We start from the raw sequence: 20259 nt of genomic DNA on the forward strand, positions 1-20259 counted from the left end.
TTCCATATAAAATTCCCTACAAAATCCTAATGGGATTTTGATCTGATTGATTTGAATATACAGAAAAATTGGGGGAAAACAGATACTTTTACAATATTGAGTCTTCTAATTCATGATCATAAAAGAATCTCATTTTTTAAATTCATTGTTCTTTAATGCCTCTAAATAATGCTTCAGAATTTTTGCCTTAAGTCTCCCACATTTCATTGTATCTATACCCAAGTACTTCACATATTGTTTTGCTGTTACAATTGGTGACATTTTTGTTATATCCATTTTCTAACTGTTTATTGTTGATATATAGATAGGCAAATTTACATGTTTGATTTCTGTATCTAGCATCCTGCTAAACTCTGTTATTTGTGTAACTCATCTGTAAATTCTTTTGGATACCTATAAATATAATCATACCTGCAAACAAAGACAGTTCTGTCTCTCCCTTTTATCTCCTATATCTTTGTTTGTTTCTGCCTGTCTGCCTTACTGTACTGCTAAAGACATCAGCACAATATTTAATAGAAACAATGACAGCAGGTATCCCTGTTATGTTTCCCCATCTCAAAAGGAAAGCTTTCAACTTCTCAATATTAAGTATGATGCCTCCTATATAGTTTCTGTAGGCATTCCACCTGGTTAAAAAAGGTCCTTTCTTTGTCAACTGGACAAGACTTGTCATCATGAATGAATGCTGAATTTCATATACTGCTCTTGGCTTTTTTGCATCTATTGAGATGATCATATAACTTTTTTCCATTAATCATTTAACATGGTTGACTATATAAATTGATTTTAACATTAAATCAATTTTGCATTCCAGGGATAACTTGGTCACAGTATATCCTAAACTGGTTCTGGTGTTTTAAGGTTTGCATCTGTGTTATACATTCATGTCATATAATAATTCTTATCATACTGTCCTTCTCAGGATTTACCATCAAGATGGAACTAGTCTCTAATTAAATGAGCTGGGACTTTTCCTTCATTTTCAGTTCTCTGGAAGACCAGAAATTGTTGGTCAAGACTGAAGTTATTTCTTTTATGAATTTTGATAGAACTCACTATGAAATTATTTGGGCTATGGAAAGATTTTTCACCACAGATTCAATTTATACAATTACATACGTTACAGGAATACCAAGGTTTTCTATTTTTCAAGTCTATTTTCTATTTTTCAAGTTATATTTTTTTAGGAATTTGTCTACTTAAACCTATCTTTGTATTCAAAGCATAGAGTTACACATACTATTTTTATCTTTTAGTGCCTGTTGCATCTGCAATGATATCTTCTTTTTTCATTATTGACATTGGTTTTCTATGTTCTTTTCTTTCTTAATATCACAAGTACATCAAAGAACTAACTTTTGGATTTGCTGTATGTTTGTTTTCTGTTTCATTCTTTTTTGATCTTATCTTCATTATTTCTTTTCTTTAACATTCTTTGGGTTTATTCTGCTATTCTTTTGCTAACTTCCCAACAGGAACATCATTTCCTTTCTCTTTTCCTAAAATAAGCATTTTTTTTTCAAATTTTTTTTATCAAATATCATATTGCTTTAGCTTATCCTATAAGTTTTTTATTTATTTTTTTTTTTGGCTGCATTGAGTCTTCTCTAGTTGTGGCGAGTGAGGGCTACTCTTCATTGCGTTGCAGTGGCTTCTCTTATTGCAGAGCATCGGCTCTAGGCACTTGGGCTTCAGCAGTTGTGACGTGTGGGCTCAGTAGTTGTGGTCACATGCTCTAGAGCACAGGCTCAGTAGTTGCAGCACATGGGCTTAGCTGCTCCGCAGCATGTGGGATCTTCCCAGCCCAGGGATCCAACCCATGTCTCCTGCATTGACAGGTGGATTCTTAACCACTGCGCCACTAGGAAAGTCCCTATTCTACAAGTTTTGATGTGCAGCATTTTTATCTTTCAGTCCAAAATTTTTCCAATTACCACTGTGATTTCTTCTTTTACTGATAGGTTATGTAAAATGTGTTTCTTAATTTTGAAAGAGGTTTTCAAAAAAATCTTTTTTTAAAAATTGTTTTGTGGCTTGATAACTTGATTTCAGTTCTTTGAAATCTGTTACTTTGTTTATGACAGAACGTGGTAAAAATGTGTTTAAATAAATGTTTCATATATATTTGAAGTCTGTTATTTTCAAAGTGATTGGATGCATAGTTCTATACAATCATTAGGTGAAATTTGTTAAATGTGTCGTTCCAATCTTTCAAACATCCTTGCCGATTTTTTCCCCTACTTCTATCAATTACTGAGAGAGGTATATTAAAATCTCCAAGACTTTCCTCATGGCACAGTGGTTAAGAATCCACCTGCCAATGCAGGGGATAATGGTTCAATCCCTGGGCTGGGAAGACCCCACATGCTGTGGAGCAACTAAGCCCATTGTGCCACAACTACTGAGCCTGTGCTCTACAACCTGTGAGCCACAACTATTGAGCCTGCGTGCAGCAAGGAAGACCCAATGCAGCCAATAAATAAATAAATAAATAAATAAATAAATAAATAGGGAGACTTAGTTTAAAAAAAAAAAACTTCCACTACTGTGTAGATATAACATTTCTCCTTGTAGTTCTGTTAGTTTTTGCTTTACATATTTTTTTTTACAGTAGAACAGATTTTTAAAAATGAATCCCTTTTCTCTCTTCTCACCTTATTACTTTAGAGATTGGGTTTACCAAAACATCTCGAAAAACATGTACCCTGGTCAGTCTTTTTGAAAGCTAACTTATAACATGTTCTAAGCTGCAGTTTTCTATAACTATGAGCTTAAAAAGGAAGATACTAAAGTTCTCAATTGTTTTTTATTCTTAAAACACCTCATCCATCAAAAAAGAAAAGGCTTATCAATAGGTATCAAGCTCTCAAATGACACCAATTTTTACTGATATTACTGCCTAATGTATATCAGGCACTGTGTTTTCAAACACTAATGCAATCTCCCCAACAGACGTACAAAGTAGTTATTATTATCTCTATAGTTTTCACAGAAGCAATAAATAAGAAAGTAACAGAAACCTGAGGTTTAAGACTAATCACCACCAAATGTCAAACAAATTAGTTGCTGTCAACAGATTCTTTTCACCAAAATGAGTATCTCAGTGTGAACACTCCACATGCAAGAATGGCTTCATTTAAGTACCTTGTACTTCTGTCTTAGTTCTTCCGTGTCTTCTTTTTCTACTTCTAGGACACGGCGCCGTTCGGTAGCATCTTCGGCATAATCAAGCTTAACAAAAACAGATACAATTAGTTTTAATTCCTAAAGTACCCCCAATTAGCCATAAAAAAGTCATTCACACAACTACAGTATTGTATCAAAATAAGGAACTTTGCAATTTGCTCAGCTTCTTGCTTTATTGTCGCCCCACAGAGAAAATCGCATGCAAAATAGTTCATTAGTCCTTTCACGCTGGTGGTTCCCAATAGGCACATTTGTTGATGATAACAGACTTTACTTCAATGTTCAACACCAAAGAATTAGGAGTAAATGGAGAAAAATATTTTAGGCAATGAAAAGAAGGCATCACAGATGACAGCTGTACACAGCTCTATAGGAGCAAAGCTTCTACAACAGCAAATATTTTAAGAGTTGAGCAACAATGCCTACTGAAATGAGCACCAGGGTCTGGATTTAAGTCCGATCTTGCCTTGTGGCATAACCCTGGGGAAACCACTCAACTTCTTTATTACAGGGACATTATTTGCCACCTACCTGCCTCAAAGGCAGCACTAAATGAGAATGTAAAATACATTTCTAAATTTCCCCTCAAAAACATTAAAACTACACCTGAATTTGGAATTAGTATCAATTTTAAATATCCCATAAAACAAGTGAATCAATGAGATCAATTTACCTCCATTTCCATGCGACCCATGCCCATGACATCATACTTGACAACGATTGGAATGGGATCTGTTCTCCCTGTAACAGGAACATATAATCAAGGTGAGATGGAAAGCTAAGCCAACAGCTTGCTTTACACATTGGGTTTGGGTGGTTAGAGATCTTGCCTTGGAGTGCAGAGACCAGAAAGCTACAGTGAACCAAACACAAGCCATTCTCACAGCTTACAACCAAACCTACCTCTCCCAGTTTAAGCCCAACTAACCACCTTGGCTGGCCTTCCAGCTGGGGATGATTCCAGATTAGTATGGCAAAATTAAATAAGTAATGCAAAGCACTTCTAAGCAATGGCATAGGAAGTTTAAAATAAAAAACATTAGAAATTCCTCTTTTAAAAGACCCCCAAATAACTTTTTATCAAGAATCACTTCACTCTTACTGTTGACTGACATCTTCCCCCACACACTTTTAAAACTGGTAATAAATATCTCAACTAACATGTTTAAATCGGAAAAGCAGTTTCAAACATGATACAGGAAAATTCAATAACTGCAACTCAGCATGTTTAATATTTTTTTGTATTCAAAAGATGCTTTACAATTAACTGAGGTGGTAAAAAAAAAAAAAATTAAATAGAAAGCAACAGTTAGTTGCCCTTAGGAACTAAGAATAGTTTTGCTTTTAAACTGGTGCTCTGAGGTCCCATTTTCCAGAGTGGATTTAACACTGGCTGTGGCAATCAGTAAGCTGTGAAAAGGACTAGTTGCGAAGAAAATTGACTTTAAACTAATTGATCTATGCTGGAGATTTTAAAAAAATGTATATTTAATCCACTCATAACCAGCCAAACAAAGCAAAATGGGGCAGACAAGCACTTTACTACCACAGCTGTTTTACATCACAACTTGCGCTGTTCATTGTGATGTAAGCCCACTGAAAAGAGGACTTACCTTATCCGTTGTATACCTTTAGTGAAAAAACACAATGTTTACTTCCCTCATCATTTTACTCAGGCTGGTGTAAACAATTGTTTTTTGTTTGTTTTTTGTTATACACACATATATATTATACCTTTGGGCTAAAGTTGAGTTTTGTCAGGCTAAATCTGAGATATTACCAAAACCAAATTTTGGAAAGGAAAAAAAAAAAAAAAGCAATAAATGCCATGATCATGACTAGGCGTAGTCCTGGAGGGGAAAAAAAAAAAAAAGAAACTGTTTCCAAAGTGACAGGCAACCACTTGTATCCAGTTGCTCTGTATTTGTGGGATTAATTTTTGTGTTTCAGAGAGTAATGAAAAACAAATTCAGAAGTTCAATTACTTATCATCAATATCCCATTATTGCTTTTAAACAATAAATAAGAAGGTAATTAGGAACTGTGGGGAAAAAATGTTTAAGTAAATAAACAACATCTCATGCTAGAAAAGAGAACAAAGTTCTAAAACACAGCCTTCTTTTAGATACTATAAAAAACTTCCAGTTAAACAAAATAAAAATGCATTACTATCTTATGCCCAATGGTATAATAAATAAGCAGTGACTGCAATCTTTAGCAAAAGGACCAAATTAAAGACAGGTTATAAAAATGACTTCCTAAGTGCAATATCACTTTCATAACGTCTCAATCAGGGATTTACTGGTAAAAACAAATGGTCCAATGAAAGAATTAAAAAGAAACGTCAAAGTAATTTACTTTTTTTTTTTTGATTTGGTATCTTTTTTGGTTTGTCAGAATTTGCTTTGCAAAAATCAAGAAAATTTTGGTACAAATTCATTACCTCTGTAAACCCCTGTTATAAACTCTGTATTAGTACTTTTGCCTTCTAAGGCAGTCAGTTTGTTTTAATTTACTTATAAATTGCAGTAGCAAGTGCTAGTGCCCATTATATTGTGGGGAAATCAAGTTTTTACATTATTAGAATTTAATGTTTTAACTGATTTTTTTTTTTTTTGGCAGTTCTAACACAAACAGATACATCCCTTCTTAACATTACCCTTTAATGAACAAGGATCAGACAAGTTGCATAAGGAAAGGAAAGGAAAATGAAAAAGACCAAGCAGAAGGATGAAGGCTACAACAGAGAAAGTAAGCCTAACATATTGGTGCACTGATGACAAAAGGAGTAATTCAGTCTGAAAATAAAAAATTACCACTGCTAAGTTTACCATCACCACAACAAGTCCAGGATCAAAATGCTGTAAAAAAGAAACACCATCTGTTAGGCAGAAACCATTAGGGTAGGAAACAGGCCTTCTAGGAGGCAGACAGAATGGGGTAAAGTAACAATTGGGCTTTGTCCCTCCCCCAATTTCAGCTGGGGACACAGGAAGGACACTTTGTGCTACAGCAGTTGTTTTCCTACTGGTTGGATCTGGGTGTGAGATTTTTGTACTGTTACTTGAGAACACGAACAACCTCTTCTAAAATAATGCAGGGGTTTGGGAGAAGGTGGGAGAAAGTGAGAGACTAGCTCTAGCTTCCAATCTCTCATTTAACCGCCTGGTAAATCAGCACTCAGGGCCCAAGGTGGGACTTTTCCTTAAAGAAATAACATCAAAGACAGACCAACTTGCACAGTGATCATCAAGTCATTTGCTGCACTAAAAAAACTCTAAGAGGATTTGGGGGGTGTAAGGGATCATCAAGCCCTTACTAAAAATATATAATAAGTAAAAGGTCTAGAAAATAACCTTAGATCGTCAGTGCTTGGAAAACTTATGTGCATTTGAGTTCTGTTATGAATGAATAAAACTCTTAAAGCAGCTTTCCTTAGAACTTTGCTTCCTTTTAATGAAGTCTTCCCAAGCGCGCCACCATCTTTCTTTCTGAACACAACAAAGACAAGCTTTGAAGAATACCAGAAACTCCAGAGAAAGCGGCATCAAAAGGGCTGTCACCTTTACAATTAGTCCACTCAGAGGTAACTCACAGAAAACAGTCTGGCTATAAAAACAATCTGAAGGTAACATTACTGCCTGGGCCAAGTAGTAATTTCTTTCCATTTTTAGAGATTCCAGACAAAGGAAAAATCTCATTGGGAAAAGACACTGAACAAATACATACAGGAGGAGGTTGCAGCATTCAAAAAAAAAAAAAATCCCCTCAATTTATTCATTTGTGATCAATGATAAATTCTATCATAACACACATCACTGTGGAACATGTGAATAACAACCTACAGTGATGACTTTTCAAAGGGTAGGCAGTAACAATGTTTGCTAATATAATATTCCCAAGAAAACTCAGCTTCTTTTTAAAACAAATTGAACTAAATCCAGGTTCTCTCTCTTTTTTTTTTTTTTTTTTTTTTTTTTTTGGCGCACGGGCTTAGTTGCTCCGTGGCATGTGGGATCTTCCTGAAGCAGAGATCAAACCCGTGTCCTCTGCATTGGCAGGCGGATTCTTAACCACTGCGCCACCTAGGAAGCCCCAGGTTCTCTTAATACGGACAAATATTTCTTAAAACCCATTAAAATAAGAACATTTTGTTGTTTACTTCATTTTAAAGGAGGCAACTTCAACCAGAACACTAAATACTTTCCTTAAAAGAAACTGTCCTCCTCAGCCAAAAAGATCTATATATAGATACTATGACTGTGATCTAGCCGACTGGATGGGGGGGGGGGGGGAGGAGGAAACATACCACACCTAGAATGTTCCAATACCAATGTATTCATGAGATGGAAAAAAAACTGATATTCATTTTCTAAATCAAAACTTTAAACATATATACAAATATCGAATCACTATGTTGTACACCTGAAACTAAAATATTGTATGTCAATTGTACCTCAACAAAAAAACATTTTTTAAGAGATGGAAAAAAACTTTAAATGATATTTCTTTAAACGACTAGTACTGTATGTACATTCTGTATTTTAGAAGGTAGGTTTACTTCTACAATGGCAAATATGCTGAGATGTTCATATATGCATCGCTTGCTAAAATGTGAAGGTATTATGACTTATAACTGAAAAAGAGAATAAGGCCAAATACAAAAAGCCACTGACTGCTTATAGCCAACTGTTTCTGAGAATAATCCCTCGTATAATCAGTTTTGATTTTGAAACATTTAAGGATATACCTATCTACAAAACTGGCCCAAAGAACTGGACTGTGGAGAAATACTTTTTTGGTTTCTTTTTTTTTCTTTTTAACAAAATCTATTTTTTTTAAGTTTTTTTTTTTTTGATGCGGACCGTTTTTAGAGTCTTTATTGAATTTGTTACAATACTGCTTCTCTTTTATGTTTTTTGTTTTTTGGCTGCGAGGCATGTGGGATCTTAGCTCCCTGACCAGGGATCAAACCCACACCCACCCCCTGCACATTGCAAGGCGAAGTCTTAACCACTGGACAGCCAGGGAAGTCCCACAAACACTATTTTTAAACCAACTAACTTCAGGAATAGAAGAACCGAGAAGACAACATTAAAGGATAACCATAACCTGATAATCAGCACACTTCAGAAACAGAGAACACGTGACTTCTCCACAAAAATAAATTAGAAATGAAGAAGCTTCCGAAGTGATTAAAACACTAGTTGGATAGTCAACAGATGTAAGAACACCACAATTTACCTCTGCTGCCTTTTCCTTTACTGAGATTCATTTAACAACAAATATTTGAGTTGATATTATATGCCACGCACTGTTGAAAGGCTTTGGGCATATGGCAGTGATTAAAACAAAGTCCTACACCCTATGAATTACGTATGATTAGGCAAAATACTCTTACCAATTTAAATTTCTGGCATGGGGGGGAAAAAAACATTTGTGGAGCCAATGCATGTATGGTTCAAAAAGTTTTTAAATGTCTAACGTCGTCTTTTAAAGATGTCTAAATTGTTTTTAAAGACTGACCCTAATAAAAGCAGAAGTAAATATAAAAGCCATCAAAAATAACACATTGTAAAGCAACTATACTCCAAAAAAATTTTTAAAAAAAAAAGCCATCAAAAAGTCACAAAATCTACTTCCAAAAGGCCACTAAACCGATGAGCCAAGAACCTGACCTGACATCTTTAAATCTAATTACTTTAAGCAACTCAAATACATATGTGAAAGTCAAGAATAATACAAAATTAGGATGGTGACTATTCTCTGATTTGCGAAACTATTCAAATGAAGACTCTACAGTAAGCTATGTTAGTGTGTTTAAATATAATTTCATTTATTAAAACAGCGATTACATACAACTTTCAGAAATACTTCCTGGGTAAAAAGTGGTACATCTATTTCCAAATCAAAGCTTCACTTTTGCAAATTTCTCCTGAAAATAACTGTCTGCAGAAGCATAAAAACAATGATAACTTTCAGCATCATTTAGATACTTTTTCCTTAGGAAACATTAAATGTATTAATTATTCCCTATGGAGTTTCTAAGGTTTTTTTCTTTTTTTAAAGACTTCCTACTCAAGAGAGAATCCAAATTCTCGAGCACTACAAAAACCAACTATATCATTGCCATAGCCTGTTTAATGATTTATATACAACAAGCAGGTTACTCTGATTTTCAAATACAGGTGTTTTTTTAAGGGCACAGAAGGGCAAAATAAATTATAAATTAAAATAAAGTGTCAGAATCAGAATGCTAAGCCTGGAAAAGATACCTCATTCAGGGATGACATGAGAAACGCAGGCCCTCAGGAGAAATAATAAGGGAATTCATGAGGTACCGTCAATTAAAAAGAAAAAAAAAAGTCACCTAAAGGAAATCAAACTTTCACTCCAAATTTAGCTTAAATCATATCAACTCACTGAACACTGCCTGCCTCATGCTAACCATTTGGTAAGTTAAGATCAATTTATTTCTTAAATGAGAAAACCAATTGAATAAATAAATTTCAGGGTAAAATAACCTAAAATATGAGGCTTAGGGGGAGAAGGCAAAAAAAAATATTAGGTCCTTAGTTTTTAAAAAATGGGGGAACACTTTTGTGCCCTGAGTTTTACTTATGTTTATATCCTGAATAACTGACACAGTATCTGGGATATAGTGGTACTTAATTAAAAAGCATTTGTTGACTCAAGAGAATGAACACATTTATAGTGGGTCTCACTTTGTTCAGGTATAAATATTTAGTCATCACAGCGCTTTCTGCTTGATGCCACAAGATACTGATGATTTAACTGTCTTGTAATCAAGGAATTATTTTATCAAACAGAAGATACAGCTATATTATACAGGTCTCCACGTCTCAAAAAGTATATAAGCTAATATAAAGAAATAGTTGAGTTTGCATTACTGTTCACTGGAACCATGTTCAATTTGTTTAATCTACCATCACTCATTAGCAGACAATCAGGCACCAAACGTTTAAGGAGTTAGACTTAATGGTCTCTAAGGTTCACTTCAATTCTTAAGTTTGAAGAGTAGAAAATATATGGGGGAGTTATGTGGATAGAAGCTAGGCCTATGGTACTGTAATAATCCAGCAATCCAATGCCTTCTTAGAGTTGTATTCTCTTACTATTGGTTAAGTAATTCCATAACTACACTGAGAATTTCTTAATAGTCCAGGATCACTCTACAACCCCAAAAGACTTTCCAGCTTCATTTAAACTGCTCTTTCTTTACTCTGCACATCAACCCCCTCCTCAACTCATCTTTAATTATTTTCTTTCTATATTCTTCTAGGTAGTCCCTAAAAAAGCTGGCTATAAAAACTCAGTTCTCCAATAAGAGATAATTTCTAAACACTGGTATAACTTCTGGCAATCAGTACATGAGTCTCAGCAGCCTCTCCTGCAAAATGCAGACATCCTCACTTTCAGAATTGGCATGTAGATCAAAAGAGACAGCAAATAGAAGATGCTTTGTAAACCCTAACATTTCACTATAAATCACTATATAGGATGCTGTTAAACTCGAACACTGTCTTCTTAAGGCGTCAAAAAATTTAAAAAATCAATTTTTTCTTTCATTTCCAAAACTGGCAATAAGTACCTTAAAATTAAAGACACTATAAGAAGCTGTGGTAAATTCTAATATTCCACCTACAATTTGGTGATAATGAAACAACCCTATTTACAGATGGAGAAAATTGTTAAAGTATTACCCCTCAAATCCTTCCCATATTATCATTCCATTAACAAAAGAGTGACCACTGAGTTTGAAAAGCAAGGTTACACAAATATGAAATCCAAGCCAAAAGAATGAAGCATACTTTAGGCAAGACCATCTCCAAATTAAACATACAGTACAAATCATCTAAGAAAATTAATTAACCCTAAGCAAAACAGAATAAATTAAACAGTCAAAACGCTTACTATTTTACTATTACAGTCTACTGTTTACTACTGAAGGAAGACAATAGCACCTATATATGTGTACTGAATAGCAAGTTATTAATTCATAGCATGTCAAATTTGTAACAGATGAAGTCTATGTGGAATGTGGGAGTAAATTCAGAAAGTCAAGTAGATTGAAATTACTCAAAAATCCTTATTTCCTCTGAAGTCTCTGCTGAAAAACCCAGAGATGCTAGGTCATCCACTGAAATTTTCTTTTCTAGTTCTAAAGTCTATGATTCCAAACAACTTTGAAGGCATTTTTGTCTCCTCTTAGTTCCTACTTATCAAAGATTGGTTAACTAGTGAAATTTTGTATTTTCAACTATCTCCACCTGACTGAACTACTCTAATTACAATGAAATCACTGTCACTATATACTTTATATTGCTAATTTTAGAAGTTTCTTGGACACTCCACTTCCTTGCCAAAGTAAGAAACCAGTTTCCACACAAACCAGTTTCATTTTAATCATGCAAATCAACCTAGGGCAAGAAGTCCATAAGTAATAATGTAGGAAACAGTGTAAATCAGGCTAAAGACTATAAGAAAAATAAATAGCATTATACTAATCCCAGACTAAAAATCACTAATATATTTTGGATGAGCAAAAGAACCAACTGCTACAACCCTACTTGCTACAGTGAAGGTAACATTCTTAGAAGCTTATTTTATTCATCTGGTCCAAAGCAAATTATTTGGGGAGCTTGTTTAAGAGGTAACTTCCTGAACCCCACCCCAGACCTGCTGAGTTGTGCTGGGTGGGAATCTACATTTTTAACAAGCACCCAAGGTGATTTTGCTGCTCACTAAAGCTTGAGAATCATAAGTCTAATGGGAAAAGTACTGGAGTAGAGGTCAGAAGACGTGCTATAAACACAGCTACTATCCTCAGTGGTTTGACCATGGATAAACACTTAAGTTTCTCAATCTATTAAGTGGCATTATCTCCGACTCTACATATTGGAGAGGAAAATGAGATAGGATATAGGTATAAAACGTATGTACCATCACGTTTAATTCCCCAAACAACTTCCAAATCTTTTAAAAATTGGGGTATACTGAGATTATAGCAAGGTCACACCACTTACTGGTTACAGAGCTTGAATTTAAACCCAGGTCAAATTTCAAATGCGCTCATAAAGTTGTAACCTGTGGATCAAATATAGGCCTTACATATGTTTTGTTTATCTCAGGTTATTTTAAACTTTGAGCCAACATTTATCAGTTAGTAAATTTTACCAATATATCTGGATTTCTGGTTTCTTTTTAAATAAATTCAGGTCTGGCAGTACCTGAGACTATATTCCTACATGGTAATAATGAGCAGGAGCTAGCTGAATGGCAGTTATTCCTCTCTAAACATGGCACAACTCACACTACTTCCTACCGTCTCACACTCAGTGGGCTTCAACTGTGTATGTTACCACCTGGCCCCAACAGGCAACAGAGTTTGCAACTCCAGCTCCAGAGACTGTCCTTTGCTCCTTCCTTCTGAGCTCCCGCTAGATTTTCTCTGTAACTCTCATTTGGTAGCTACCTACTTCACAGGTTTGGAAAGACTGAGAGAAAAAAGACTGAATTTAAAACCAATAAACCACATTTATACATGAAAGATAATATTATTCTGTTCCCTTTTCTAAATGTATAATCCCATTATTTCAAATTTTGGTAGCCATTTTTAATGAGTGTTTTTTAGCTTTTTTCTTTATTAAAATATATTTTTCACAAAACGTACTTTTAACTTTGTGTTCTTACCATGTTTGCATTTGGTCCTACTTTTATTTTATTTTATTTTAAATTTATTTATTTATTGGCTGCATTGGGTCTTTGTTGCTACACGCGGGCTTTCTCTAGTTGCAGAGAGTGGGGGCTACGCTTCGTTGTGATGCGCAGGCTCCTCAGTGCGGTGGTTTCTCTTGTTGCAGAGCACGGGCTCTAGGCGCATGGGCTTCAGTAGTTGTGGCACATGGGCTCAACAGTTGTGGCTTGCGGGCTCTAGAGCACAGGCTCAGTAGCTGTGGCGCACTGGCTTAGTTGCTCCTCAGCATATGGGATCTTCCCAGACCAGGGCTCAAACCTGTGTCCCCTGCATTGGCAGGCGGATTCTTAACCACTGTGCCACCAGGGAAGCCTGGTCCTACTTTTAAATACCAGTGCTTCTTATGGAAGAATGTGGACATTCCATGTATCAACTAACAAGTATAGTTGGGCAGATTTTGATATAGTTGTTTGCTTCCTTATTCTCACAATATGAGATTTTTCACTTGTTAAATCATTCAAGAAACAAGCTGAAATTCTAAGTTAGGTTGTTCAATTCTGTATTAAGCCCTCACTGTACCTTTGACTTCACAATTACGATATTATACTGCATTACATTCATTTGTTACATTTGTGCCTATATTAGACATGAGCCTCTGGAGGGCAGAGGCTATATCTTATTCATTCTTCAACTCCTTAAGACTTAGCACAGATCTGGCACACTCTAAGGATTCAATAACTGCATGCAGAATAAAAAAACATATGAAAAGCAACAACAGAGAACACATAAATGCCTAGCAATTGTCATCATTTAGGAGTTTATACTCGAATGAGAGTTAAGAGACATATAAACACAAATTATACAAGGTAGAATATTAAAAATGCCACAGGAGAGAAATATAAGGTATAAGAAAAAATAAAGGAGGAAATTATAGCATGAGACAAAAGTTACAGTATTTTCTTTTTCCCTGGAGATCAATTACCAACCATCCCTAAAAAATGTGGCCAAGGTTCTTACCACTCAATCTACCTTCAAGTTTCTAGAGAATTTATACAAACTTATATTTATCATGAAGAACATATGTGACCACTTCAAATGCCCTAAGAAAAAATATTACATTCAAAGCTATCTCCAATTTTTTTCAGCCAGAGTAACTATTGTATATTTCAATTCTGCGGTATTTTATTTCTCACCATCACCACATCTCTCCAGGAGACAGAAGTAAGCCACCACACAGCATTTAAGTACATTATAGACAGCATACTGACTAAAAGCATAGGTTTTGGCAACATGATTCTACCACTTATGCCATCGGTCCCCAACCTTTGCAGCACCAGGGACCAGCTTCTTGGAAGACAATTTTTCCACAGACCAGGGGTGGGGGGATGGTTTCAGGAGGATTCAAGCACATTACATTTACTGTGCACATTACTATCATAACATTGTAACATATAATGAAATAATTATACAACTCACCATAATGCAGAATCAGTGGGAGCCCTGAGCTTGTTTTCCTGCAACTAGATGGTCCCATCTGGGAGTGATGGGAGACAGTGACACCCTAAGTGTGATGCTTAAATCCAGTCTACTCCATAATCTCATTTTGGTTGCTGTCACTGCAGAAAACCCTGGTTCACAAAGATAGGAGGCTGGAAATGGAAGCAGGCTTTTCAGTGCTTTTGTGGCAATCTCAGGATATCCACCTTGACCTTAATCCATAATGTATGGAGATCTGAAGCTGTCTCAAACATACTTTTAAGGCCACCTTCATCTGCAATCTCCAGCAGTTGATCCTCTTCTAGTACGGACAAAGTCAATTCACCTGGCTTATTCACAAATGGGTCGCAGATCCATTCCTTCCCAGTTTGAGGGTCTTCTGTGGTTGGGAAGTAGCGCACAAGCTCTTTTGAAAGCTGAGATAGGTGATCATGCACCAGCTGGGAGAAAGAAGGCCCTGGCTAAGTCTTTCAAAATCTCTGCTAATGTTCATGTCAAAAAATGTCAAAAATCCCAACGTTCGCTCATCACACCCATAATTCCAGTTTGGCTTTGAATGCAACCACTTTATCTGCCAACTTGAACACAGTTGTCATTCTCCCCTGAAGTGACAGATTGAGTTCGTTGAGCAGGTTGAATACATCACACAAGAAAGCAAGTTTTGCGACCCATTCTGTGTCACTGAAATGTGCTGCCAGTTGTGACTGTTTTTCTAAAAGAAATCTCGAGTGGCTCTGAAACTCAAAAAGCCTGGCCAGTGATCTACCTTTAGGAAGCCATTTCACTTCTGTGTATAAGAGAAGATGTGTGTGCTCTGTGTCCATCTCCTCACAGAGCTACATAAACAGAGGTGAGTTAAGGGCGTGTACTTTAATGTGGTTGATAACTTTAATCACATCCTGCAAAACGCTGTTAAGTTCAGGTGACATTTTTCAGCTAGCCAGCATTTCTCTATGGATGACACAGTGCGTAGACTCACATTCAGAAGCAACCTCTTTGACCCAAGTAGTGAAACCAGAAAGCTGTCCAGTCATGGCAGCCACTCTGTCCATGCATATACCGACACAAAATGACCAATTCAGTTTTCCTGATATGTAATCATTCAAAGACTTGAATAGTTTTGCAGCGGTGGTGTTGGTTGGCAACAAAAGTGCACATAACGTATCCTCATGCACATCCTCCTGAAAAATATATCACACAAAACCAAGCACTGTTGCCCTGTTGTCAACATCAGCAGACTCGTCAACCTGGATTGTGTACCACAGTGACTCATTAATCCTCTCTAATAATTGTGCCTCATTATCCTCTGCTATTTCATCAAGTTGTCTAGTTACAGTGCTAGCCAAAAGAAGAACACGTGCCATCTTTTGAACTGCAGCCTCTCCTAAAAGTTCATAACAAATGTCCTTAGCAACAGGCAGGATCAACTCTTTACCAACAGTAAAGGGCTTCTTAGCTTCAGCAAGAAGAATGATGTGGCTAGCCACTAAGAATAATGCTCTCGGCGCAGACACATCTGATGAAGTGGTAGCCTTCAATAATTGCTTCTGTTCTTCGTGGTCACGTTTTTTTCTTCTGAAAAACTCCGAAGGCTTGTCTTTTAATGCAGGGTGCTTGGTCTCCATGTGGTGAAGCAGTTCTGAAGCTTTCATGGCTTCGTTGGATAGCCAGTCGCCACATATACAAAACGGGCTTGGAGAGTGTGAATCACCTGTTGCAATGAACCATAATTTAAGTAGGACTCTTGGTATTTTCTTTTAAATGCAGCTTTCTTTATGCTGGCAGTCAAAAGAGTCTTCTGCTGTCTCATCATTGGGTATTTCCCCCTTTTCAAAGCAGCTCTCCCAGCGACGTTTGTTTTTTACTCATTTTGGTTAGGGTTAGCCTGTGCGCTTACCAAAACTGTGACTGAAACAAGCGCATAGTGAGGGAAAGAGGTACGGACGGAAGTGGTAAATAAAATAATGGGCTGGCCAAGTGAGGACTAAAATAAGTGTTGGATTCTGCCTTAAAGCCTGCCACCGGATGCAAATGTACAACTGAAGTACATCAACTCACTTGCCACTATAAAGTCTGCCACCAGATGCAGCTTGTCACTTGCCACGCACTGATACAGTTTTGATATGAGTCTGCAAGCAACTGATTTATTATGGTCTCTGTGCAGTCAAACCTCTCTGCTAATGATAATCTGTATTTGCAGCTGCTCCCCAGTGCTAGCATCACCTCAGATCATCAGGCATTAGATTCTCATAAGGAGCGGGCAACCTAGATCCCTCGTATGTGCAGTTCACAGTAGGGTTCACGCTCCTATGAGAATCTAATGCTGCTGCTGATCTGACAGGAAGCAGAGTTCAAGCAGTAACACGAGTGATGGGGAGCAGCAGAGGAAGCTTTGTTTGCTCACCTGTCGCTCACCTCCTGATGTGTGGCCCGATTCCTAACTTATGCTATAAGATCTTGGGCAAAGTATTGCTTAGAATGTCAATTTCCTCATCTGTAAAACAGGAACACCTACCCCAAAAAGGATTTAAATTATACTATACATGTGCAAGCACTCTGTAAACACTTAATGCTAGCTATTATAAAGGAGTAACACTAAATCCAGTGAACATAGGCTTGCTAGTAAGACACATGCATAAACTGACTGTACATTTTGCTTCATAGTTGATTTATCATCCTTCATAACTATACTTTCCAGTTCCATTGCTATCACTCTATTTTATGCCCTTATCAACTATACCTAGACAACTTTCTAAATGGTTTTGCATCATCTTCAGACACACTTTGGCTAAACTAGTATTTAACTTTTTTTTTAAATAAACTGTTATTGTTTTTATTTTATTTTTTAATTTTTTGGCTGTGTTGGGTCTTGATTGCTGCGCGCGGGCTTTCTCTAGTTGCAGCAAGCGCGGCCTACTCTTCATTGTGATGCACAGGCTTCTCATTGCAGTGGCTTCTCTTGTTGCAGAGCATGTGCTCTAAATACACAGGTTTCTGTAGTTGCAGTGCATGGGCTCCGTAGTTGTGGTGCACGGGCTTAACTGCTCTGCAGCATGTGGGATCTTCCCGGCCCATGGATAGAACCCGTGTCCCCTGCATTGCCAGGTAGATTCTTGACCATTGCACGACCAGGGAAGTCCCTAGTATTTAACTTCTACCACCAATATCCTGATTGGTATAATGGAAAAAACAAATCAGAGAACTGGGGACTGGGTTTCAGCACTTTGGAACCCTAAACCTAAATTTCTTCATCTGTAAAAATGAATTTCAGATTAAATTAGCTTTAATATTTCTTCTTGCTATAAAAGTCTATACCTTTCTGCTAATAAAAAACTAACTCTGGCTTACAAAATAAAGTTCCAAATTGTAGCAGCATTAAAGCCTTCCACATTCAGTGTGGGAGTTAAAAGCATGGGTTCTGGAGGCAGAAAGATCAAGGTTTGAATTTTGATAATATCATTTACTAGTAGCTTATTCTTGAGCAACTTGCTCAACTTCTCTAAGCCTCAGTTTCTTCCTCTGCAAAATGGGAATAACAATAATTATCTCATAGACTTGCTTTAAGAATCAAATGAGATATTTGTTAAGTGCCAAGGACATAAACACTCAATAATATTAGATTTGTGCCTATCTGAATGAACCAATTTCCCATTACTACCTTCCAGTTAGGTTTCCAAACTGCTCCTGGAGACCTAGAACCGTGCTTCAAACAAACAACGGTGGTTTTTTCCACCCTCTCTTTTATATACTAAGGTTCAATGTTTTAAAAATATGTAATTTGAGAGGTTCTTCTTTTAAAATGTATGAAATCCACTGCCCTACGGGCATCTCTGCTCCAGCCAGCCAGGCCTACTCTTTGCCAACGGTAATCACCTTGTACACATCGGTATCTCAAGATTTCATTGCGAAGTCTTCCCTAATCATTCATCCTTACAGAATTTACTCTTAAGATTTCTTCCACTCATCTCCTAAAATAAATGGCAAACTCTATGAGAGTAAGGGCAGTTCCTTATAATGTCATGTATAGTCTTTATTATGGTCTCTTGAACATAGTATTTAATAAAATTGCAACTAATTCTATGTTATTCTTCACCAGAGAGTGCCTCTTTTAAAGCAATCTACCTTAATACTGCCCAAACTACTTCTAGAGATGATTCACTCTTTCTTAGTAAAAAAGTACTAGAATGATAAAATAGCCTTTTATATTTATCTGTTCTAAATCTTCATTAGAAAAATTTGCTACTTCCTTTCGGGTTGTTTTGCTGTGAACTTAACATATACTTAATGCCTTCTGATTAAGTAACATCTTAAAATGTATTTAATGTCTGTCTTTAAATGTGACGATCTCCATACTGAGAAACAAGTAGTCTATACAGCATCTGAATTCGCCGTTTTCCCTTCTCCTCTCCCCCAATCCCTTTTCCTTTCCAGTCTAGCCCTAAAACCTAGACTTCTTACTACAGACTGACAATTCTGACTAATTTTGTTTACTAACTGCGTTCATCTCTTTTGTTTATATTAACTTAATTCCATTAAGATAGGCAGAGGTCGTACAGAATCTGTACCTTACTAAATTTGGCATGTGAATTATTAAAATTATGCTTACCTTTGGCAATATATAAAGACTGCAAAGCTCATTTAATTAGCAGGGAACAGACGCCATTATAGCTACAGGTTCAACTAGACCAGCAACCAGTATAACTAAGCCTTTAGTATAACTAAATCTTTCCCCCTTGATTTGGGGGAACTACATGTCTGCTACTCATGTCAAACCTACTCTTATTTTCAGTTATCAGCTTTTTCTGAGAAGGGAAAAGATAAATGCAGAAACACTGATTTCAAAGTCAGGCTTATATTCGAATGGCAGAGACTCAGTTAGCTGTACGACCTTTCCAAAACTATTTCTTCGGTTATAAAATGAGCATACTGGGGCTTCCTAGGTGGCGCAGTGGTTAAAAATCCGCCTGCCAATGCAGGGGACACAGGTTCGATCCCTGCTCCAGGAAGATTCCACATGCCACGGAGCAACTAAGCCCGTGTGCCAAAAAACAAAAAAAAAACAGAACTAGATAAAATGAGCATACTAACATGTATTTCATTAAGAAGGACATATAGAATGTTTAGATTCTAGATTTGGCACACAATACATACTAAGTTAAGTGCTATTTCCTTTTGTCAAAGAAAAACAAATTTCACAGGGAAACTAAGGTAGAAGAACAACTCAGATTTTACAAAGACCCTATCCATAAATTTTATCTATGTCATCATAACATTAAAGGAAAGCTATTTTTTCCTCAGCCAAAGAACGATTTTTCTTAGCAAGTTAGTGAGGTTTTAAAGATCAACATTCTGGGACTTCGCTGGTGGTCCAGTGGTAAAGAATCTGTCCTGCAATGTAGGGGACCTGAGTTAGGGAACTAAGATCCCACATGCCGCGGGGTAACTGAGCCCATGTTCCACAACTACTGAGCCCATGCACCTCAATTAGAGAGCCCACATGCCGCAAACTACAGAGCCTGTGCACTCTGGAGCCCGCGAGACACAAGTAGAGAAGAGAAAACCAGCACACTACAACTAGAGAAGAGAAAACCTGCACACCATAACTAGAAAGCCCACACACCGTAGTGAAGAGCCTGGGTGCTGCAACTAAGATCCAATGCAGCTAAATAAATAAGTACATTCTAACTGAACAATAAAGTTTGAATTGTAACATTACATATTTCTACAGTATTGAGTTCAAATCTAGTTTTTCTTCAGTCATAAAATGTAGTATAAACACTGTTGGGGCTTAGCTAATGCAGGGTATACTCAACTATATTAACCATTTGTTTGCTAACTGAAACTAGAGTGGGAGG

The 20259-nt window shown here is 36.6% G+C and overlaps 1 protein-coding gene across 6 annotated transcripts in view; it reads right to left on the reverse strand.

Annotated features, from left to right (window-relative positions):
* The window catches only part of GPATCH8 (G-patch domain containing 8), a 101742-nt gene that overhangs the window by 41244 nt on the left and 40239 nt on the right, over positions 1-20259 (reverse strand). For 4 of the 6 annotated variants that reach the window (XM_057715750.1, XM_057715751.1, XM_057715755.1 and 1 more), the window contains 2 exons: positions 3863-3930; positions 3148-3234 (listed from right to left, as the gene is read on the reverse strand). In XM_057715750.1, coding sequence (XP_057571733.1) covers positions 3148-3234; positions 3863-3930 — 155 coding nt within the window. Of the gene's footprint in view, positions 1-3147; positions 3235-3862; positions 3931-6005; positions 6051-20259 lie in introns of all 6 variants that reach the window. The other 2 variants (XM_057715754.1, XM_057715753.1) reach the window with 1 other exon arrangement.

This window comes from Hippopotamus amphibius, chromosome 17 (assembly GCF_030028045.1).
Source record: "Hippopotamus amphibius kiboko isolate mHipAmp2 chromosome 17, mHipAmp2.hap2, whole genome shotgun sequence".
NCBI classification, from domain to species: Eukaryota; Metazoa; Chordata; class Mammalia; order Artiodactyla; family Hippopotamidae; genus Hippopotamus; species Hippopotamus amphibius.